This window comes from Schistocerca gregaria, chromosome X (genome assembly GCF_023897955.1).
Source record: "Schistocerca gregaria isolate iqSchGreg1 chromosome X, iqSchGreg1.2, whole genome shotgun sequence".
NCBI lineage: Eukaryota > Metazoa > Arthropoda > Insecta > Orthoptera > Acrididae > Schistocerca > Schistocerca gregaria.
Window position 1 is genome coordinate 471,773,559 of NC_064931.1, and position 23,680 is coordinate 471,797,238.

The following is a 23,680-nucleotide window of genomic DNA, read 5'->3' on the forward strand; positions in this document are numbered from 1 at the left end:
CACATCTGAGAAGCAACAGAACAATTCACATTAAACTTTCGGCCCACATCAGTTTGCGACTGCACTGCTTCCATTCTCCTTGACCCTCCACCGCAGAGAATCTGGTAGGCATCTTCTTTGTACCATACTGCACCGTCTGTGACTGTATACACAGCGATTGTGGATGTCGGACTACGCGGAAACACTATCCCGTTTGAAGGTGCCCTGACGTCATCGTTGACGTGGTTTTCCCTTAATCGAAATGTCATCTTCAGTGCAGAACACTATCGTATGGACACCTGGTTGACATTTTGTATGATTATACCGTAAATTAGACACAAGACGGGGAAACAGCGATATGTTGCTTTCACTCTGGAAACCAGTGCTCACGAGCAGCACTACTTGTCCACGGCGCAGAACACTAAGGCTCGGAGCAACGGTCACGGGAGCGCAGCCGTCCGAGCCAGGGCGGTGTCCAAACGGTGATGGCACATCAGTCACTGGCAGGTGAGGACGAAGCTGGCTGACTCCAGCCGGCTACACGCGGGCAGAAATATTGGCGCAGCGGAAGGTTATAATTTTCGTATTGGCTATCGAAGTTGCGGCGATAGTAACAGGGATCGCTCCTGACATGTCTTGCTGCAATCTTCTGCGCCCTCTGGCTGGTTACCTGGAGGCCCTCTGGGGGCTGAGCCGGATACCGTGAAAACCAGCCTGAACGCTCGGGTCGAACTGACAATAACCCTCTAAGAATAGATGCGATTCGGGTTGGCGGCGTCAAAGGCGAAGCCGAGAGACATGCTACTCTAGGCCTCCTTACTTTCTGTATACACGCTGATGTCTTCAATGCAAGCAATAGGTCTTCGAGTCTCAATACTGGATTCTTCGGTGAACCCTATGTTAGTGGAATTATTCAGAAGGCTAGAAAGTGGGTTCATTCTCAATACGAACTGATCTGGAAGCTTCCTTTCTAAAACTAAATATCTTCCGTATCAATATTGTTTGCAATTTCAGTTATTATTTTATTTATGCGATAAAGCTACAGATGTTGCAATTTTCCACTATGCTATGCTAATGGATATTTATTTTACTCCCTGCAGACTAATTACAATAAAACTCTTTTACGCATGAAAGTATGAAGTTGAAACATCTGTTATTATTAAATGAAAAAATATCTTAATTGTTCTCTAATGAATCTGGCTCTGACCACCTACCGAGCGAAACTAAATATTTGGTGAATAGCGCAAATATATTTAAACTGAGACTGAAGTCGGTTTTTTTTACGATATATGGGTCCTTAACTGTAGTAAATAATTACGTATATAGCGTCATATCATGAGCCAGGTTGTGAAAAACATAAGTGAGAGGTGTCTAACTGTTGTAGAAAAGACTCGTTAAACACAGTATGATATTTGGAATATTTAACTCACTCACATATGCAAGAGCCATGAAATGCAAACGTACACTACACCATACATAGATCCAAGAAAAATAAAATATTTCGACACTTTACTTGTCAGTGTACGCTACTAAGTCAAGTAACAAGCTTTGCTTACCCGTTCTGTGAAACCATGTAATATGTTTAACACGTGATTCTGTTCGTGATATACGGGAGAGAATCTGAACGTCAGAGGCCTGTGCACCCAGAATCGAAGCTGACGGTACAGGAACAGCTCACTCATTCTGTGGAAGAGGAATATCAGAGATCAGCGAGTTATATACTCTGTAATATTACTGATTATTTGGTTTTAAGTGGTTAAAGATAAAAGACTACGTTCAGTTACAGGCAATGTCAAATGGGAAGCACATGTGTGCCCTAAACATTGATTTTCTAGAAGACACATATAGAATAGGAAATAAGACGTACCCTCTCTTAGTTATATTCATTCATATCTACAGTAATTTACGTTAAACAAATCAGTGTGAAGTGCAGTGCAGAAGCTAGTTGCAGCGCTAGCAATAGGAGTTTCTCCTCATTCTTTTCACAGACAAAGTGGTAAGAAATGATGATATACAGAATGGCTATCATTTAATTTCGCTATGTGAGAGAGCCACCAAGATAGGACGATTAAACTGTGTAGAAACATTTGGAAGAACATGCAGAAGAGAAATAATGAATAAACCATTAAAAGAAACCCATTTTCATTTCCACATGAGAGGGTAAATTTGTTAATTGCGTGCCATGTTTACGTTCCAGGCTACAAACGTTGCTCAGTGCGATGACCAACTGCACCAACGATACCCTTGAACTGCATTAGAGACATCATTTCACAGCTATTCACAGCACTTTTCGATCAGTGGACCTTGGAATGTTCAACTGTCGTGACGCAGATCGTGCACCGCTTGAAGATAGTACATTGCGTCCAGGATTCTCAGACAGTAACTGCGTCAACAATTTGTGGCGCAACTGGCCGTCCGCCTCTCCCACGAGCAATTCCCAAATCGCCAGGTAATTCGAACTTCCAAATCATGTTCTTCTACCTCGATGCCGAAATAGGATCTGTCTGTATTCTTTCGGTGCGCCGATACTTGTGAAGAGTAGCAGAGCTACTGATATTGTTTTGATAAAACAGTTTTACGACTAAAGCCGTGCTCACCTTGTCCAGATCCATGCTGACTGTCTGCATCTCTATTGTACACTGATGCATGTGTTTCAACACTACGTCACCGCACCAGCACCTACACCTAACGGCTAGTCACGACACTAACACAACTAATAACGCAAATCCTGCAGACCACAGTTTGAACATCATTCCTATAAAGTTGGGTACCAATACTGTAAATAATTTTCCGTCTGCACTGGCTCAAGTAGCGAAAGTTTAATTATAACCGCCCTGTATATCGATCAGTGGTAAAATGACAGACAATTTGAAATCAGTTACACAATTCTGCTCGTTTTACTTGTACATCCCAGGAAAGCTTGTGATAAAAATCAAATAAAAGCAGGCCATATTCAGGCTTTTCATCGCCATTGTGGCTGCTGGTGGTGATAGACGGAGCGAGGTCTATAGAAGTAAGATTGTCACTGAGTGTCACTCAGTGACAACCCTACTTCTACAGATCTCGCTCCGTCTGCCACCACCAGCAGCCATAATGGCGGTAAAAAGCCTGAAGATAGTCTGAGGAAAAGGCCGAAACCGGTTGTTAAGGAAATAAAAAAAATCTGAAAACGTGATCGAGACGGTTTGTTTGATTTTTAGCATTTTATAACGATCGATGTCCTCCAACCACAGAATGCTTTCTAAAATTTTAAAAGCATGCGTTGCTTCTGACTTTGACATTCTGTTTTCTTAACTCTTGAGATTGTTATCCTCCTGTTACCAAATTCTTTTGCTCATAGCCTATATTCCGCCACAGAGAAACTTAATATCAGTGGTAACGCAATTATAAGTACACGCTCCAGTACTCATGTAGTTGTACGCTAACAACGTGTCAACTATTTTGCTCCATTGTTAGATTACTTATACATTGGTGACCTTCCTCTGTACCTAGATGCAACACAGGTGACGCAGTAGTTAGTTTACTAGACTCGCATTCGGGAGGACGAAGATTCAAACCCGCGCCCGGCCGTCCTGATTTAATTTTCGCGTTATTTTCCTAAATCGCTTCTAGCAAATTCCGGGATGGTTCCTTTGAATGGGCACGGCCAACTTCCTTCCCCATCCTTTGCTACTCCGATCGGGCTGATAACCTTGCTGTTTGATTCCCTTCCCCGAATCAACCAAGCAACCAACCAAATAAAACTGGGAACAGCCGCCAGATACGTAAATCACGGCTTATGTGGCTTCCTTCCTCAACTAAACTAGGCACACAGCTGCAATTTGTAAAATATCACTATCTCAGCGTGCGCTTAAAGAAATAACAATTCGTAAAATGAATATCGCCATCTCAGCATGCGTTTAAAGAAACGCAAAAACCTGCTCGACCTTAGGTTTAGTGCCCAGTATTTTAAATCTTGGTTATTATTACGTAATTCTAGGAGATTTTTCACACCAATTCATGCCTGCTGGAGTTGGTGATGCACGCCCGTGTGTAGTACACTTGCGATGTTGGTCCTTCGACCATATGTGTAGTTAGTTTGGCTACGTACGGAAAAGGGGTAAATACTATTACTTTTTCTTTCGTCGGATCGACTACACTGACTCTCCTTATTTGTCACTAAGTTTAACAATTTTGTTTTAAAAACCTAACAGTACTTAACGTTCTCGTTCTCATAAGAACCAGCTCTAGATTCAACACTTCACTCTCCCTCACATTCCTGTGAGATTTCAGAGCTTCCAAACAGGTTGAAGGACCATTTCCTCCCCCCCCCCCCCCCCCCCCACCACCACCCGCATTCCCGGACATCAGGGTTGCGAATTCCCAGTTTGGGAACCAATGGTGTACCTGTAGATAATAGCGGCAGCAGCAGTATTACGCTGTAATAAGATGCTTCATATCATTTTCAAACAATAAAGGTTGTTGTTGTGGTGGTCTTCAGTCCTGAGACTGGTTTGATGCAGCTCTCCATGCTACCCTATCCTGTGCAAACTTCATCTCCCAGTACCTACTGCAACCTACATCCTTCTCAATCTGCTTAGTATATTCATCTCTTGGTCTCCCTCTACGATTTTTACCCTCCACGCTGCCCTCCAATACTAAATTGGTGATCCCTTGATGCCTCAGAACATGTCCTACCAACCGATTCCTTCTTCTGGTCAAGTTGTCACAAACTTCTCTTCTCCCCAATCCTAGTCAATGCTTCCTCATTAGTAATGCGATCTACCCATCCAATCTTCAGCATTCTTCTGTAGCACCACATTCCGAAAGCTTCTATTCTCTTCTTGTCCAAACTATTTATCGTCCATGTTTCATTTCCATACATGGCTGCACTCCATGTAAATACTTTCAGAAATGACTTCCTGACACTTAAATCTATGCTAGATGTTAAAAAATTTCTCTTCTTCAGAAATGCTTTCCTTGCCATTGCCAGTCTACATTTTATATCCTCTCTACTTCGACCATCATCAGTTATTTTGCTCCCTAAATAGCAAAACTCGTTTACTACTTTGTGTCTCATTTCCTAATCTAATTCCCTCAGCATTACCCGACTTAATTCGACTACATGCCATTATTCTCGTTTTGCTTTTGTTGTTGATCATCTTATATCCTCCTTTTAAGACACTGCCCATTCCATTCAACTGCTCTTCCAAGTCCTTTGCTGTCTCTGACAGAATTACGATGTCATCGGCGTACCTCAAAGTTTTTATTTCTTCTCCGTGGATTTTAATACCTACTCCGAATTTTTCTTTTGTTTCCTTTACTGCTTGCTCAATATACGGATTGAATAACATCAGGGAGAGGCTACAACCCTATCTCACTCACTTCCCCAACCATTGCTTCCCTTTCATGTCCCTCGACTCTTATAACTGCCATCTGGTTTCTGTACAAATTGTAAATAGCCTTTCGCTCCCTGTACTTTACCCCTGCCACCTTCAGAATTTGAAAGAGTGTATTCCAATCTACATTGTCAAAAGCTTTCTCTAAGTCTACAAATGTTAGAAACGTAGGTTTGCCTTTCCTTAATCTTTTTTCTAAGATGAGTCGTTAGGTCAGTATTGCCTCACGTGTTCCGGTATTTCTACGGAATTCAAACTGATCTTCCCCGAGGTCGGCTTCCACCAGTTTTTCCATTCGTCTGTAAAGAATTCGCGTTAGTATTTTGCAGCTATGGCTTATTGAACTGATAGTTCGGTAATTTTCACATCTGTCAGCACCTGCTTTCTTTGGGATTGGAATTATTATATTCTTCTTGAAGTCTGAGGGTATTTCGCCTGTTTCATACATCTTGCTCACCAGATGGTAGAGGTTTGTCAGGAATGGCTCTCCCAAGGCCGTCCGTCGTTACAATGGAATGTCGTCTACTTCGGGGGCCTTGTTTCGACTCAGGTCTTTCAGGGCTCTCTCAAACTCTTCACGCAGTATCGTATCTCCCATTTCATCTTCATCTACATCCTCTTCCATTTCCATAATATTGTCCTGAAGTACATCGCCCTTGTATAGACCCTCTATATACTCCTTCCACCTTTCTCCTTTCCCTTCTTTGCTTAGAACTGGGTTTCCATCTGAGCTCTTGATGTTCGTACAAGTGGTTCTCTTATCTCGAAGGGTCTCTTTAATTTTCCTGTGGGCAGTATCTATCTTAACCCTAGTGAGATAAGCCTATAGATCCTTACATTTGTCCTCTAGCCATCCCTGCTTAGCCATTTTGCACTTCCTGTCGATGTCATTTTTTAGACGTCTGTATTCCTTTTTGCCTGATTCATTTATTGCATTTTTATATTTTCTCCTTTCATCAATTAAATTCAATATTTCTTCTGGTACCCAAGGATTTCTACTAGCCCTCGTCTTTTTACGTACTTGAGCCTCTGCTGCCTTCACTACTTCATCCCTCAAAGCTACCCATTCTTCTTCTACTGTATTTATTTCCCCCATTCCTGACAATTGTTCCCTTATGCTCTCCCTGAATCCGTGTACAACCTCTGGCCCTTTCAATTCATCCAGGTCCCATCTCCTTAAAGTCCCACGTTTTTGCAGTTTCTTCAGTTTTAATCTACAGGTCATAACCAATAGATTGTGGTCAGAGTCCACATCTGCCCCTGGAAATGTCTTACAGTTTAAAACCTGGTTCCTAAATCTGTCTTACCATTATATAATCCATCTGATACCTTTTAGTATCTCCAGGGTTCTTCCATGTATACAACCTTCTTTCATGATTCTTAAACCAAGTGTTAGGTATGACTAAGTTGTGCTCTGCGCAAAATTCTACCAGCCGGCTTCCTCTTACATTTCTTAGCCCCAATCCACATCCACCTACTACGTTTCCTTCTCTCCCTTTTCCTACACTCGAATTCCAGACACCCATGACTATTAAAGTTTCATCTCCCTTCACTATCTGAATAATTTCTTTTATCTCATCATAGATTTCCTCAATTTCTTCATCTGCAGAGCTAGTTGGCTTGTACTACTGTAGTAGGCGTGGGCTTTGTGTCTATCTTGGCCACAATAATGCGTTCACTATGCTGTTTGTAGTAGCTTATAAAAATGGTTCAAATGGCTCTGAGCACTATGGGACTTAACTGCTGTGGTCATCAGTCCCCTAGAACTTAGAACTACTTAAACCTAACTAACCTAAGGACATCACACCCATCCATGCCCGAGGCAGGATTCGAACCTGCGACCGTAGTTATCGCACGGTTCCGGACTGCGCGCCTAGAACTGCGAGACCACCGCTGCCGGCTGTAGTAGCTTACCCGCATTCCTATTTTCCTATTCATTATTAAACCTACTCCTGCATTACCCCTATTTGATTTTGTGTTTATAACCCTGTAATCACCTGACCAGAAGTCTTGTTCCTGCTGCCACCGAACGTCACTAATTCCCACTATATCTAACTTTAACCTATCCATTTCCCTTTTTAAATTTTCTAACCTACCTGCCCGATTAAGGGATCTGACATTTCACGCTCCGATCCGTAGAACGCCAGTTTTCTTTCTCCTGATAACGACATCCTCTTGAGTAGTCCCCTCCCGGAGATCCGAATGGGGGACTATTTTACCTCTGGAATATTTTACCCAAGAGGACGCCATCATCATTTAATCATACAGTAAAGCTGCATGTCCTCGGGAAAAATTACGGCTGTAGTTTCCCCTTGCTTTCAGCCGTTCGCAGTACCAGCACAGCAAGGCCGTTTTGGTTATTGTTACAAGGCCAGATCAGTCAATCATCCAGACCGTTGCCCTTGCAACTACTGAAAAGGCTGCTGCCCCTCTTCAGGAACCACACGTTTGTCTGGCCTCTCAACACATACCCCACCGTTGTGGTTGTACCTACGGTACGGCTATCTGTATCGCTGAGGCACGCAAGCCTCGCCACCAACGGCAAGGTCCATGGTTCATGGCGGGGACAATAAAGGTAAAGGTAGAAATCCTGCAGTTAGTACGTTAACTACATTATTATGATAGCTTCTGTCACATTTCGTGCGCTAAATCTGTAGCCATTCGATGCTGTTAAGCAAGAGAAACAAGAGAATTTCAATGGTGGACATCGGCACAGATTGGTCCACTTTTTATTCTTGATTTTTTCAATTTTTTTCAATTTGTTTCAAATGTTTCCGCTGTTCGTTTTATGTGGAATCATTGGTATATTGCTTCAGTAGCTCTACAACTAAGCAATGAAGGCCTCTCAGCGCTTGTCCATTCATAACAATTTAGTAAAGTAATACCATCTGGACCAACGTACCCAACCATGAGGCAAGTTGGCCCAGCAGTTAGGGCAAGTTGCCCCATAAGTCATCATTTCGTTGGATATTTAACTGAACCGTATAGACTAAAATACAGTTTATTTTAATACAAATTCATAAGGTTTTATGATAAAGCTACAATCATAAATTGTGTTATCGTTGTTATAATAACAGTTTGACTGAAAATTATGCCCAAAACTTGTATCAGTTTTACATTAAATGAATTCACAATTGAGAATGACAACCATCAGTTGTAGAATGGAATGATGACAATGAAAATTTGTGTCGGAGCGCTTGTCGCGAGCTGTCGCCTTACCATTTTTTTTTATTTGGTTCTTCTATTTTTCTTCTAGCTTTTGTACAAGGAAACGGAACACTAAATTAAAAACAAATACATCGCCCGGGAATCGAACCAAACACACCGCCCGGGAATCGAACCCGAGCCGCCTACCACCCGTTTTTTCTTTTAAGCGACCGCTCGCGATAAGCTGGAAATCCGAGTTAGAGTCCCGGTCCAGTACAAATTTTCATTATCATTCCATTCTGCAGCTCATGTTTGCCCTTATTCACAATTGCGAATTCATTTAATGTATTTCATAACGACTGTAGTGGCCGCTGTGACTGTTCCTTTGGTCATGCACGTATATCCAAAGGAACTATGCATCGTAATCAGAATAACACGTGCTGTGCAATATCGTATGTATTAGTTTTTGTTTGAATGCCCGACAGACTCTTCGCAGTTCCAAAATTCATCAAAAACGTAATGTCACGTAATTCTGAACACCTCACAGATCTACCCACCGCTAACAACATGTACACTGAATCCATTCCTCACCTGGATTCCTGTGAGAAAATGGTTAAGGGTTGTTAATTCAACTAAATACCCAGGAATTACAATTACGAGCAACTTTAATAGGAAGGAGCACATAATATTGTGGGGAAGGTGAAACAAAGACTGCGCTTTGTTGGCGGAACACTTAAAAGATGCGACAAACCCACTAAAGAGACAGCCTACACTATACTTGTCCGTCCTCTGCTGGAATATTGCCAGGTAGGATCGACGGAGGACATTGAAAAAGTGCAAAGAAGGGCAACTCGTTTCGTGCTATCGCGCATTGGGGGTGAGAGTGTCAGTGATATGATACGCGAGTTGGGGTGGCAGTCACTGAATCAAAGGCGGTTTTCTTTGCGGCGAGATCTATTTACGAAATTTCAAACACCAACTTTCTCTTCCGAATGCGAAAATATTTTGTTGTTACCCACCTATGTAGGGAGAAATGACAATCACAATAAAATAAGAGAAATCAGAGCTCGAACGGAAAGATTTAGTGTTGCTTTTTCCAACGCGCCATTCGAGAGTGGAATGGTAGAGAAGTAATATGAAAATGGTTCGATGAACCCTCTGCCAGGAACTGAAGTGTGAATTGCAGAGTAACCCTGCAGATGTAGATCTAAGACACAAGACACAGGGCATCCTCATTTTCGTCATACTGAAGAACCTTCTTACGAATGGCCCCTTCCTTTCTTTGTTTTATCGTGTGACTTAGCTTGACCTTGGGAAAAAGGTCTTTACGCAGACCATCCATATTTCTCCTAACAGTGTATTCTTTTCTGTCTGTGAAGGCTCCTTGTTTGCATTGTTACGCACCTTTCACTGGATAGTTTATTAGTATTCCTGGAGATCTATTTCGTTTGTTTGCTTTTTTGTTTCTTTTTCTTTGTTATGAACTCTCAGATGGACTGACTTCAGGTGCTGGTCCACCGCATGAGCGTCTAGGGAAGTGATTCCAGTGGTGGTTTCCCGTAGCCCTCTACTGAGGATGATGACATAAACAAGATTTTCATAACCGTTTCCATGCAGCTCTTGACTGAGGGAGATGCGATAGGGATGGAATCTATGTCGATGGAGAATGCGTTAGACTCTTGCCTGACTAATGCCACTGCCTCGTGCGACTGCGAGGGAGCTAAGGTGCCGATAAATTGCACCAGCACCAAGAACATCAATTTCCCCCTCTTCTGTCGTCACTTGGTTCCTTCTGTGTCGTTGTCTAGGTAACTGGTTGAAGAGGCTGATAAATAATTGGCGAGATTGTTGACATCTATTGGGATATCTTGCCGCACACACACCATACGAGAACTAACTGCATACTTTCTACACACTTTGTGTACCATGAGGAGGTCGACTTATTGTGTGTTGGTGAATTCATCGTCCGCTCACGATCTATTGTTTGGACTGGCACACACTGACTGCCCTAAAGGAACACTCAAGCACACTGTAAGCAAACATAATAACGTTGTACTTAGCAACGACGAAGGTGTAATGGCAGAAACAGGTGTCGTTGTGGAAACTTTTCAGAATACGATATCTCGTAAACGTCTTGCACTAGAATCATGACATTCTAATGTACCCTACTTTTAGTCTGTTAATGTCAACGGACATAGTTCCGTCAAAAAGTGTGTGTTTGCACAAAAAATAAACTCTCTAAGTGTTATTACTACAATTATTTTATTGTCTAACAACAGTAGCCCTCGACTACCAATCCATTCTGTGAAAACTGCACTTCAATAGCACTTTCCAATTTCGCAGTATTTGCGGTGCAATTTTTAGATGATTCACCCCTTATTTCCGTAAGATTTCTCCAGTGAATCACAGCCTGGCATCTGCTTTTCGTACAGTCAATTTTATTGAAACCATTCGCCTTCTGGTCATTCGGGACGGTTAGTCCTAGCTGTGTTATGCTTGTTACTGTTTCCAGTGATTTATCGCCAATAGCACAATTGAACAGCAATGGATCTCTTGGCCTGTTTATGCGCAATATGTTACATTTATTTATGGTGTCCTTTTCCATGAATTAGGTAGTTAACTTCAGTGTAAACTAGATGGCGGTGAGAAACGGCGCGCGAAAATCGAGTTCCGCGATAAACGTAAAAAACAGGCAGTCTTTACGTACTCAGTGCAAAAAAGTATCGTGGTTCGACCTGGAAAATGTTACTGCTGTGAATTTAAAGCAAAAACGCAAATGAAATCTTTACAAGATTAAAATCTAGTGAAAAACTGTGGCAAATGTAAGTTCAGTCGGCCGGCCGAGCGGTTCTAGGCGCTACAGTCTGGAACCACGCGACCGCTACGGTCGCAGGTTCAAATCCTGTCTCGGGCATGGATGTGTGTGATGTCCTTAGGTTAGTTAGGTTTAAATAGTTCTAAGTTCTAGGGGACTGATGACCTCAGCGGTTAAGTGCCATAGTCCTCAGAGCCATTTGAACTTTGTAAGTTCAGTGACATCCACGTATAGACATTACAATTTTCGTCTTGTTTTAACTACAAAAAAAAAAGTGAAATCGATGGAGTTAAAAGGATTGTAGCCTTACTGGAGAAACAGCTGCAAAACCTTTATTTTAAAACTCAACAAACGGAGCATCGCCTCAACCTCAAAGAAATAATCGACTTCCAGTGATGGAAACAAAACATGAACCACAGTGGAAACCAGCACAAAACTTGGAAACGTAAAAGTAAGTGCATAAAATAGCTATGACACAAGTGGCTCTACAAACAACGTCGTCCAGATAATAATTACAAACAAAAAGAGCGGTGCACTGTAAATTTTTCGCGCTTGTCGCATCGTAAACAAAGAAATTTGATTAAAACATCAGTGCAAGTGCACAAAAAAGGACGAAAAGTTTTAATTTTTGCCGATAATCATGGAATCAGATAGCAGAAAATGTGGCAGATACACAAACTAACGTAAGTTTCCAGGATGTTGTCAAGCCAGGAGCAGGCGTTGGAGTGACAAAAACAGTACTGAAATCGTGTGGAAACCTTGGCTCTGAAGGCTGTGTCGTAACTTGTGCAGGTGCAAATTATGTTGCCAGAGGTAAGGGTAGTGAACTCATCACAGTTCTTGAAAGTGTGCTAAAAAAGTGGACAAATGGGTCATAAAGAAAGTAGCGATGTCTTATAAAAAGGGCGAAGTACATTTTTAGGGAAGTATACTGTATCACAAAAAAATGTAATGCAGAGCTAAATTGCAAGTACACACTAAGGATTGTACTCCAGAATACACGGTCATCAACAAAAAAGTTGATGAAATAAATATACTACTCAATAGTGAATGAGAGATGTTTCAGTTTTACTTTTTTGTGAACATTTGTTACATAATTAGGATTTTCAACACAAAAATATCGGGATTGCATTTTAACTTTGCAAACTGCATTTGTAGAATGGAATCAAAACATGGGGTAACTTGTATACATGTAAAAGAAAATGTAGATTATAAGAGTATATCGTAAACTGAGGCTACTTTGGGACTGATAGGGTAAAATTAGTACAGTGACACATAAATCCGTTTTAAATTTCCCGCCGCCGCAACTTGCGAGATACATTGTTGCTTCTGAGGTCTCTACAATCTTTGTTCATTGCTGTTATCTACTGGCCGTCTCCAAAATTTCCAGATACAACCTGTGCCCTGCAGCGTCCATTTTAATATTCGTGTCATTGTTAACGTGTTATAAGTTCGCTGCCAACTTTCACATACTAAGGCGGGTACTAGCACTGTCCCGAAGTTACCCCCCACATAGTTTTAACTGATTTTGATTATCTCTTGTTTTAGGAACCGCCAAAGTATGGTACGGAAATATAAACGGGCCCTTGGGTTAAGGCTATACAGAAATCATAACGAGGAAAGTCTCCAAGAGGCTATAAATGCAACTAAAACGAAAACCAATGCGTACCGGAAGGCGTCTCAAAAGTAAGGCATTGGAAAGGACACACTAGTACTAAAAGTTAAAGAAAGGCATGGGGAATAGTTGACAGGCATAGTGTACTTACAGTCAGAAGAGGGGCGATTTGTCTGCCATGCAGTAGCTTTATCGCGTTTTGGATTCCTGATGCGGACAATCGACCTACGCTGTACGGTAAAGGCACACCTTGACAGATACCGCAGGACGGAAGCCAGGTTTAAAAACAACTTTCGTGGAATAGACTGGGCAAGGCAATTTTTGCAAAGGAACAGTGCTATTTTGACAACAGCAGCAAACAGCGAAGAAATCTTGAATGCATTCTTTGACAATTTGGAGAAAGAGATGGAAGGTGTTCCCCCTGAGAATGTGTGAAACTATGACGAAACTAACTTACTTGATAATCCAGGATGTTCAAAAATAATTACTAAAAGGAGCCCAAAGTATCCAGAACAAACACTGAACTAAAGCATGTACCTCCCTTAATGGTGCTCATGCAGCGGGAACACTTGCCTCCCTTTACGTAAATTACACTGCCGAAAAATTGTGGGACACATGGACGGAAAATGGGCCACCAGGAGCTAGTGTAACAGAACCAACAGTGGATGGTTTGACAGTGAGTGCTTTGAGGACTGGTTTATCCAATTATACTCGCCTATTTTAAAACGACAAGATGGTGATAAGCTTATTACAGATGACAGCCTGAGATCGCAAATCAGTCTTGAAATGCTCCGGTTGTGTAAAGAGTACAACATAAAATTCATTGCATTGTCACTACTTTCGAGCTTTAAAAGTAGAATGGCAAAAGATCCTTGGGAAATGGAAAGAGGCGGCAGCCGGCAGCTCTGTACTCAAGACCCAATTCCCAACATTTCTTAAGAAGCTGTGGAAATGCGTGACCTTAGTTCAGTCATCAGTGACACCTTTATGAAACACCTTGTGCAGAAGAGAAATCAAGCAGCTCAGAAGCATCAAACGGTGAGACATAGAAGAGTAAATGTTCCTGCAGGAAAGAGCATTTCTGCAGAAGACGTTCTTGCGTCAAGGATGAACGATCCATCCATTTCAAGAGAAAGAACTAAAACTGCCCAGAGTGCTCGTCATCTGACGAAGACAACAGTAAAAAAAAAAAAATACAGACAGCGACACCGACGAGAGCTCGTCGTCTGTGCCTTATGCGGAATCAGATGATAGTCTAACCATGGGTGTTCTAGTTGAAGATGGATCCGAAGTCACTGATAAGCCTGGACCAACCCGCTTTGTTACGTCTCGTGAGGACCAAAGAGAGAACGTGTGTGAGAGAATGTATGTAATAGTCACATACGAAAGTAAACTGTATCCAGGATGAGTCACGAAAAGAACGACAGTTTATATGGGGTCTACCATGGCAAAATGTAGAAACAAATGGAAGTGGCTCAAGAAAGATGATGTCCTACAATATACTGCAGAAGACATTATCCAAATCAACAGCATGCCGGAGAAAGTTGGTCGTCGGGGTATTTTTTATGAAAGACTTGGGACTGTATAAAATACTGAATTTTATCAGATGCGTTTTTAAATTTTTTTTATTTGCAATTTTTTCGTGATTTTGTATCTGTTCAGTTTCTCAAACTCGTCAATGTGTCAAATTAATTTTTTTAATTTCTGAGTTACTAATTACTTTTGTCATGGTAGCGGAGCCAATACTGATCCTCATAAACAGTTGGTAATCTAACATTTAGATAGTTATCTTTATTTATTGATTTTAGCTTGAAAAAAACTTCTCCCAATCTTACGCCAACCGATGGGGTAAAACTGGGACAAAATCAATGGGGGCTCCCTTGGCAAAGAATGGTTACAGAAAAAAATGCCTTTCATATTAAGAAAGAGGAAGGTCAAATTAACTTACATTTAGTCATTTATAGCACTAAGGCTTTTCAGACAACGAGGAAAATACTAAAATCCATTACAAAGTAGCCATAGTTAATGGTAGCCTCTGTATGCAAACTAGATTGTGAAAGAGCCTTTCAAATCTCAACTGTTGAGTTATATATTTTAAAAAACGTTATTTTGTGTGTGTATAGATCTCTGTTAGCAATGTAAGTGATTTTTTCCCCAAAAATTTGGCCTTGCATTAGGTAAACTCAAGACAACTGGAAAAACAGTGGTAGTGTGTGGAGTTTTTAATACTGAGTTTCTGACCATAGCTTTTACAGGGAAAGTTCTTAAATATTATAAAAGCTTGCAATCTATGTCTGAGTGTTAGCTTTCCAACACATGTAACAAAAACTGTCACTCTCCTTGATCACGTATGTGTAAAAACGTACAAGCGTACCTCAGAATACTTTGATACCGCCTATAGTGACCAATTTTTCGCAATTACTAATCATACCTGTAAATCACATTTCGACCAATGTAAAAAATATTAATCATAAAAGGAGTTATAGTCAGAACAATACTGGACACTTTGCAATGGGTATTCTTCGTCTAGCATTACTTTTCCTCAACAGTAGTTTTCGATACCTATATTATTTTTCGAATTTTGAACGGGTTAGTATTATCTCAGCTACTTTTCTGAAAAATTTTCTGGATCTACATCTACATATATATTCCGCAAGCCACCTGACGGTGTGTGGCATGGGGTACCTTGAGTACCTTTATCGGTTCTCCCTTCTATTCCAGTCTCATATTGTTCGTGGCAAGAAAGATAAGATTGTCGGTATGCCTCTGTGTGGGCTCTAATCTCTCTCATTTTATCCTCATGGTCTCTTCTCGAGATATACGTAGGAGGGAGCAATATACTACTTAGCCCCTCGGTGAAGGTATGTTCTCGAAACTTCGACAAAAGCCTGTACCGAGCTACTGAGCAACAAAAGCCCGTACTGAGCTACTAAATGTCTCTGTCGCAGACTCTTCCACTGGAGTTTATCTATAATATCCGTAACACTTTCGGGATTACTAAATGATCCTGTAACGATTCGCGCAACTCTCCGTTGGATCTTCTTTCTCTTCTATCAACCCTATCTGGTACGGATCCACGCCAGTGAGCAGTATTCAAGCAGTGGGCGAACAAGTGTACTGTAACCTATTTCCTTTGTTTTCGGACTACATTTCCTTAGGATTCTTCCAATGAATCTGTCTGGCATCAGCTTTACCGACGATTAATTTTATATGGCCATTCTGTTTTAAATCACTCCTATTGCCTACTCTCAGATAATTGATGGAATTAACTGCTTACAGTTGCTGGCCTGCTATATTGTAGCTAAATGGTAAAGGATCTTTCTTTCTATGTATTCGCTGCACATTACACTTGTCTACATTGAGATTCAATTGTCATTCCCTGCACCATGCGTCAATTCGCTGCAGATCCTCCTGCATTTCAGTACAATTTTCATTGTTACAACCTCTCGATATACTACAGCATATAATTTTGTACACAGTACGTTATATTTCAAGTTAAAATTTATGAAAAAGGATTACTTTTAAAATATTTTAGTTTCGATGTTATAATCGACAAGTACTAGTTTTGAATGTAGGGCCTATAGTTAAAATTGTCTTTTTTAGAAACATTTAAAATTACAAATTACTGGCACACTTAAAATTTCTATCATTAATTACGCAATCCTATACTTTTTTATTTCTGGATTCATTTATGAAATAATAATCGAAACTAGTAGAAACTCATTTGTTAAGAAAAATTGTAAACCCTTTCGAATATTGTTATTCCCGCAGAGTGTGGGCAAGGTCTAACATAACAGTCGCGACACTTTCTGATGCTAAAGTTGTTACCGTTTGACAACTGGAGCGACACTAGCGCTCCACGCGGTGAGGAAGGAGAACTTGAGATGCGTCCTAAGCGTAGTGTTTGTTTTGCGTCCCTTTCCTATGTGATTTATGAAATATTTGAATCATTTTGTTGCCTCCAGGAGTTTGTGTAATATCAGAGGACATAGATGTTTCTAAAAATGATTCTAAAATGAGCAGAAGTAGGGATAAAACTTATGAATCCAGTGGCAAGTTACAATACACTCGCGAATAAACACTTGTGGCATTGGGATAGAAGTGCAGCTTACCACGTTGATATCAACGGAATATAAACACATAGACTCATAGATTCCCACATAAGCAGCGCAGACATTACCTCTACATGCAAAAGGGATGTACACTCCATTTGTCGCCTACTGTGTTTTAGTCATTGTCAGCTGTTGCCTCAAGTTAGACCTTCATCTTTATATTATTCTAAGTGGACAAGCAACTGCCAAATAGTGGGAGAAATATACTGAGTGTAAACCCAAGTCCTCAAAGCCAATAACTCTTTTAGAAATGCTGTCATACGTTAAATCTGGCATTAGAGACTTTCCATCCAGTGACATATGCAGTAGTTTATCGGTATTGGAGAAATGCTGTACCGCACCTTCTCCTTTAAAAGGTGGAACAAATTGTCACTTATCTCACATTTTATTCTTGTGCGCTCTACATACCTCTGTAATGTACACATTGATGGAAACATAAAACATTCTGACAAAACCTGTATGCCTGAGTGCCGAATATAATAAATTTAGAGCAAGCAGTTTAGTTATGTCTTTCCATCTTACAGATGGCGTGCTAATCTGGTTTAACAACAAGCCAAGCGCATCTTTTTTTAAATATTGGGATCCTATAGTCTTCAAAATTTGTTTGTTATTCTTCACTTGACCCTCCTGTTACAGATTCTGTTGCTGTCAGTACTTCAAATTATGGGCATTTTCCTTGTCCCATAAGTTTTACACTTAGTCTAGCGATCTGCACATTCTGATATTATACACTTCTTCTAAACTTGAATATCTACACTTAATTTTACCACCTCATAGTCAAAGCAGGTATCTGTTGACGATTCTAATGAACCTGGCACTGATACGTGAAGAGTTGAACTGGCTGCTTTTGTGCCATAGGAGTGTTTTACAGCTTTAGATGGATTGTCGAACGTTTGTGGCTGTCTCCTCTTCATCGTCAGTTAAGGTGACGTATTTGGAATGTCAAACAATGTGGTTAACTGCATTCCACACAAGTTTATTATGTCTGCATTCATGAACCGGTCTTGTTCGACATGTAGCGAACAAAACTTAGCATTGTAATAAAGGTAAACAGGGTCTTTTTCATAAGATATTCTCGTCTGCCATTCACTAGCCGTTTTCTACTCCTAAAACGAAATATTAATCATCAATTTACATGTAATTTGCAAGCGAATCCTGACGATGCAGTTTAACAACATGACAACATGATAGTATATACCTCTCAGGTTCCTTAGGAAACAAACAAACAAAATATGGTATAACTGTGGGAGTCGTAAGCTTGTTTCTGACGTGATCAGACGAATTTTTGCATTTCTGTGCGAGCAATGTAGTGAGCAATGTAGTTTCGGCTTTGTTAATGTGAAAAATCAAAGTACTGTATGATATAATAAAATGTGAGAAAACATATTTACGTGAAAAATAATGCTGCAATAACAATCTTTAGATTTATTTCAAACCAACCATGAGGACCTGATATGAGATTTTCACCTTCAAGAATCAGATCCCTACAGAAGAAGAACTGGAGCCATCTCAACATGACAAGCCAAGTTAGCTAGAAAGTTTATTGTAATCTATGCTCCTCTCAAATATTCATAAGACTTAGCTTATTAATTACTTAGACTGGACTTTGTTTAATGGGGACAACATACGAAAGTAGTAAGGAGGGGGCAGATTGACTTCCAGTATCAGCGAACAATCTTGGACAGAAGTATGATACCTCTGTTATCAATGAAAAAATGGAAATTTTTTAACATTTTGAAGCATAACTTTGACATAGCTTTTCCACAAAAGGAAAGTGGTTTCCAGAAGCTCAAACAGATTCAAAAACTGGATTATATCAGACATTACAGTGTCTTGTAAAAGCCAGCAGGAACTTTTTCTGCACTCAAAAACTGACAGCATTCCAGATTTTCTTAATTATTTCAAAAAATGCGTAAGAGACGCAAAAATTTAGGAAAATGACAAACATATTTTGAAGTCATCAAATAAAACTAAGTCCATGTGGAAAGCTGTTCAGGGTCAATGGGGAAGAAGACAACTTACAAAAATATTGTGATATCGCATGATGGCAAGAATGTCACTGATCCCAGGTCACTTGCAAACAACTTCAATTCTTACTGTGCAACTGTTGCTGGGAAATTAGTGAAGGAAAAATTTGATAACCCAGCTAATACAACATTGAAAGGGCTTTCATTTATTGAAATAAATAATATATTAATGTTACTCGGCCCAATAGACTGAAAAGGACTCCTAAATACCATTAATTCACTGAAGAGTAATTATTCAACTGGTATTGATGATATTCCAGTTATATTATAAAAATAACAGCAAGACACGTACTCTCTCCTTCATTATACATATGCAATTCATCCTATGGTGTCTTCCCACAGCAATTGCAAATGGCAAAATTAATACCAGTACATAAAAAAGGTGATCAGCAATGTATGGGTAACTATAGGCCTGTGTCACTACTGTCAGAGTTTTCAAAAATTACTGAAAAAGTGTTCCTTTCACAAATGACTACATTCTTCAACAAGAATAATATTCTTTCCAGATGTCAGCGTGGCCTCAGATCACAGTGGTCAACTGAAACAGCCACTTTCAATCTGATATACCATATCTTAAATGGAGTGGACAACCACAGGAAAATCTCCTAAGGTTTATTCTTGGACCGAACAAAAGCTTTTGATGTGATTGATCATTCTGTGCTCCTATGTAAGAAAAAATGTAACTCATGTCATTAATTGTAGAAATAAGTTAAAAATATACAGTTTTTAATAAAATTTATAATTATTAACTGTATAGATCCAATTTGTTATAAAAATTTGAATCATGTATGTTTTATGTTTGTAAAACCAATAGCTAAAAAGTTTTTCTGTCCAACATCCTGTGTACAATATATGTACTGAAAAAGATATTTATATAGAAAATAATTAAATAAAATACTCTGCAGAATTATAACAGGTGCCATGCTTTATTATCAAAAGTACGATCGTATGTGGTAAGAGGTGCAATCTGTGACTTGGCTAAGGATTTTTTGGTAAGGAGAAAGCAGAGAGTTATCTAGGATACAGAATCATTGATAGACGTAGACGTAACTTAGGGAGTATCGGTACCCCAGAGAAGTGTGATGGGTTCCTTGCTGTTCATGTTGTATAATAATGACCTTGCAGGCAATATTAACAGTAACCTCAGACTATTTGCAGATGATGCAGACATCTACAAGAAAGTACAGTTGGAAAGAAGCTGTGAAAATATTCAGATCTTGATACAATTTAATTGTGCAATAATTGGCAACTGTCTTTAAATGTTCAGAAATGTAAAACTGTGAGCTTAACAAAACCAAAAATCGTTGTATCGTATGACTATAAAATCAGTGAATCACAGCTAGAGTCGGAAAGCTCATACAAATATGTGGCTGTAATACTTCGTAGGGGCTTGAAACGGAAAGATCACATAGGATCAGTTGTGGGTGAAGTAGATGACTGACATTATTTGTTGGTAAAATATTACGAAAATGCAGTCAGTGTACAAAAGAGACTGCTTAAACCTCACTCATGCGAGCCATCCTAGAATTTTGCTCAAATGGGTGGGACCCATACCAAATAAAACTAACAGGAATACGACACGTGTACAGAGAAGGGCAACACAAATAGTGACAGGTTTGTTTAGCCCACGGGAGAGTGTCACAGAGACGTTGAAAGAACTGAACTGCAAGATTCTTGAAGAGAGAAGTAAACTATTCCAGGAAAGCCTACATACAAAGTTTCAAGAACCGGCTTTAAATGACGACTCTAGGAATATACTGCTACCCCTGTGTCTCACTCACATAGCAATCCTGAGGACGAGATTAGACTGATTACAGCATGCACAGACGCATTTAAACAATCATTTTTCCCATGCTCCATACGTGAATGGAATGGGAAAAACCGCTAATAATTGGTACAATTGGATGTGGGATGTACACCTGGCCATGCACTTAACAATAAATCGTAGAGTATGGCTGTAGATGTAGATGGTTCACACATTGTCTCTTCAGGGTCCTCTACCACACGTTTAACTGTAATTGGTGGGAGAAGAATGCTTATTTATTTATGTTTCTGATGATTACAACCATTTCCGCTTACTAGAACGTCAAATCTCATAAATGTAACCGTTTAGCATTGGTGAAAGTGACGAGTGTGTGTGCAACGTACTGTGATATTTGAGTTGTTGATGTTGATTATGATGAGTTGGATCAATCAACAGTGTCACGTATCCCCACCCTGTGAATTAAATGCAGAAATTGCTAGATAAGATGGCCCAATTGATTAGGTTTAATAAGTTTCCTAGATCAATGTCAAGATGAGGCTGACGACTACAACCAGATAAGCATACTACATTTCGGTATTAACAGAGGCTCTCCTGGAAAGGCACGGTATAAGTATCACAAATATCACAGCAATCTCTTCCATGTTACATTCTGAAAAACCTTCAACCTAGGTCCAGAAAACACTTTTTTGAGGTACTCCGTCAAAAAAAAACAGCTGCCTTCATGCCTTTGTGGCCATCGTGAATAAATATTTTTTTTAAGTTTTGGGCCACACAATTTTGCTTGTCTTTTTCTTTGACTCAACATTGCAGTCCAGATGATCACATTTCTTCAAAAGACTAAACATTCTTGTAAAGCAAAGTTCAGCCTCCTGAAGAAGATCCCAGAAGTAGTACCAAAATGTTGAGATGAAAAATAAGAAGAGAAAAATTGCGTAGCCTCATAACCTACAAGAGTTTACTTCATTTATTCATATTGTATCACACTCACAGAGCATAGTACCACTGGCTGTGGTAGAAGATTGATGATCTTTATACATATCACACATATTTCTAATTAACCAAGTTTTTCATTTTACATTTTGTTCCAAAGGTCTCACAACGTATCCCTGTATTCAGCAAGCTCTCAGTACATAGTATTTTGTAAATTCTGATACTTTATAGATGTATACCGATCTGAGAAGTTCCTGTTATCACAACTTTAGATGATCATAATTAACCTTCAAAAATGGAGGCATAAGGAAACCTCTATGACGGGAACCTATAAAAAATCATACATTGAATAAGATAAGTTCAGACACGGCTTGAACAGACGTTAAATGTTGCTCAGATATGTTATGCTTTCTAAAAGACGGAAGGAAAATAAATAAAGGCAAGCGTCTGCAGAGCATATATTTTATAATTTTTGACATTTGGCAAACAGAGTTGTGTTGGGTTCCCATCACATCTGGAGAGATTAGGTAGGATTTGCTATTAATCTTACTGTAGGTACTGCAATCACATGTGGCTCGGAAGTCACTGTTCGTCCTTTTCTGTTAACTTTGTGGTCAAAAGTATCCAGACATCCCTAAAAACATACGTTTTTCGTATTAGGTGCATTGTGCTGCCACCAACTCTCAGGAACTCCATATTACCGATCTCAGTAGTCATTAGACATCGTGAGAGGGCACAATGCGGTGCTCCATGGAACTCACAGACTTCGAACATGGTCAGGTGACAAGGTGTCACGTGATTTCCACACTCCTAAACATCCCTAGGTCCACAGTTTCCGATATGATAGTGAAGTGGAAACGTGAAGGGACACGTACAGCACGAAAGTGTACAGGGCGACCCCGTCTGTTGACTGACAGACACCGCCGACAGTTGAAGAGTGTCGTAATGTGTAACATTTACACATCTATCTAAACCAGTAGACAGGAATTCCAAACTTCATCAGGATCCACTGCAACTACTACGACAGTTAGGCAGGAGGTGAGAAAACTTGGATTTCATGGCTGAGCGGCTGATCATAAGCCCATAAATGACAGACACCTCACTTGGTATAAGGAGCGTAAACATTGGACGATTGAACAATGGAAAAACGTTGTGTGGAGTGACGAATCACGGTACACAATGTGGCGATCCGATAGGAGGGTGTGGGTATGGCAAATGCCCGGTGCACGTCGTCTGCCAGCGTATGTAGTGCAAACAGTAAAATTTGGAGGCGGCGGTGGTATGGTCACAGAGCAGGCCAATCTACATTGATGTTTTAAGCACCTTCTTGCTTCCTACTGTTGGAGAGCAATTCAGGGATGGTGATTACATCTTTCAACACAACTGAGCACCTGCTCATAATACGCGGCCTGTGGCGCAGTGGTTACACGACAGTAGCATCCCTGTAATTGACTGGCCTGCACAGAGTCCTGACCTAAATCTCATAGAACACCTTTGGGATGTTTTTCAACGTCAACTTCGTGCCAGGCCTCACCGACCGACACCTTTGCCTCTCCTCTGTGCAGCGCTCAGTGAAGAATGAGCTGCCATTCCCCAGGAAACTTTCCAGCGCCTGATTGAACGTATGCTTGCGAGAGTGGAAGCTGTCATCAAGGCTACGGGTGGGCCAACACCATAATGAATTCCAGCATTACCAATGGAGGGGGCCACGAACGTGTAATTCATTTTCATCCAGATGTCCAGATACTTTTAATCAGGCATTGTGTATGTTATTTTCTGCAGGATGTATTCACAACATAGTCTGGTGGTGAGGTTTCTATTGCACATATAACTCATTTTATCAGAATCTGGTGCATTCGAGAAAAGGTCTTTGTAATAGTGGTATTTTAAAATGGCGCAGAAAAGAAATTAG

At 40.2% G+C, this 23,680-nt stretch overlaps 1 protein-coding gene across 1 annotated transcript in view; it reads right to left on the reverse strand.

The window, feature by feature from the left end:
• LOC126298352 (cytochrome P450 4c3-like) overlaps positions 1-23,680 on the reverse strand; it is a 163,571-nt gene that overhangs the window by 47,377 nt on the left and 92,514 nt on the right. Inside the window, exon 6 of the mRNA XM_049989648.1 lies at positions 1,536-1,662. Coding sequence (XP_049845605.1) covers positions 1,536-1,662 — 127 coding nt within the window. The remainder of the gene's footprint in view (positions 1-1,535; positions 1,663-23,680) is intronic.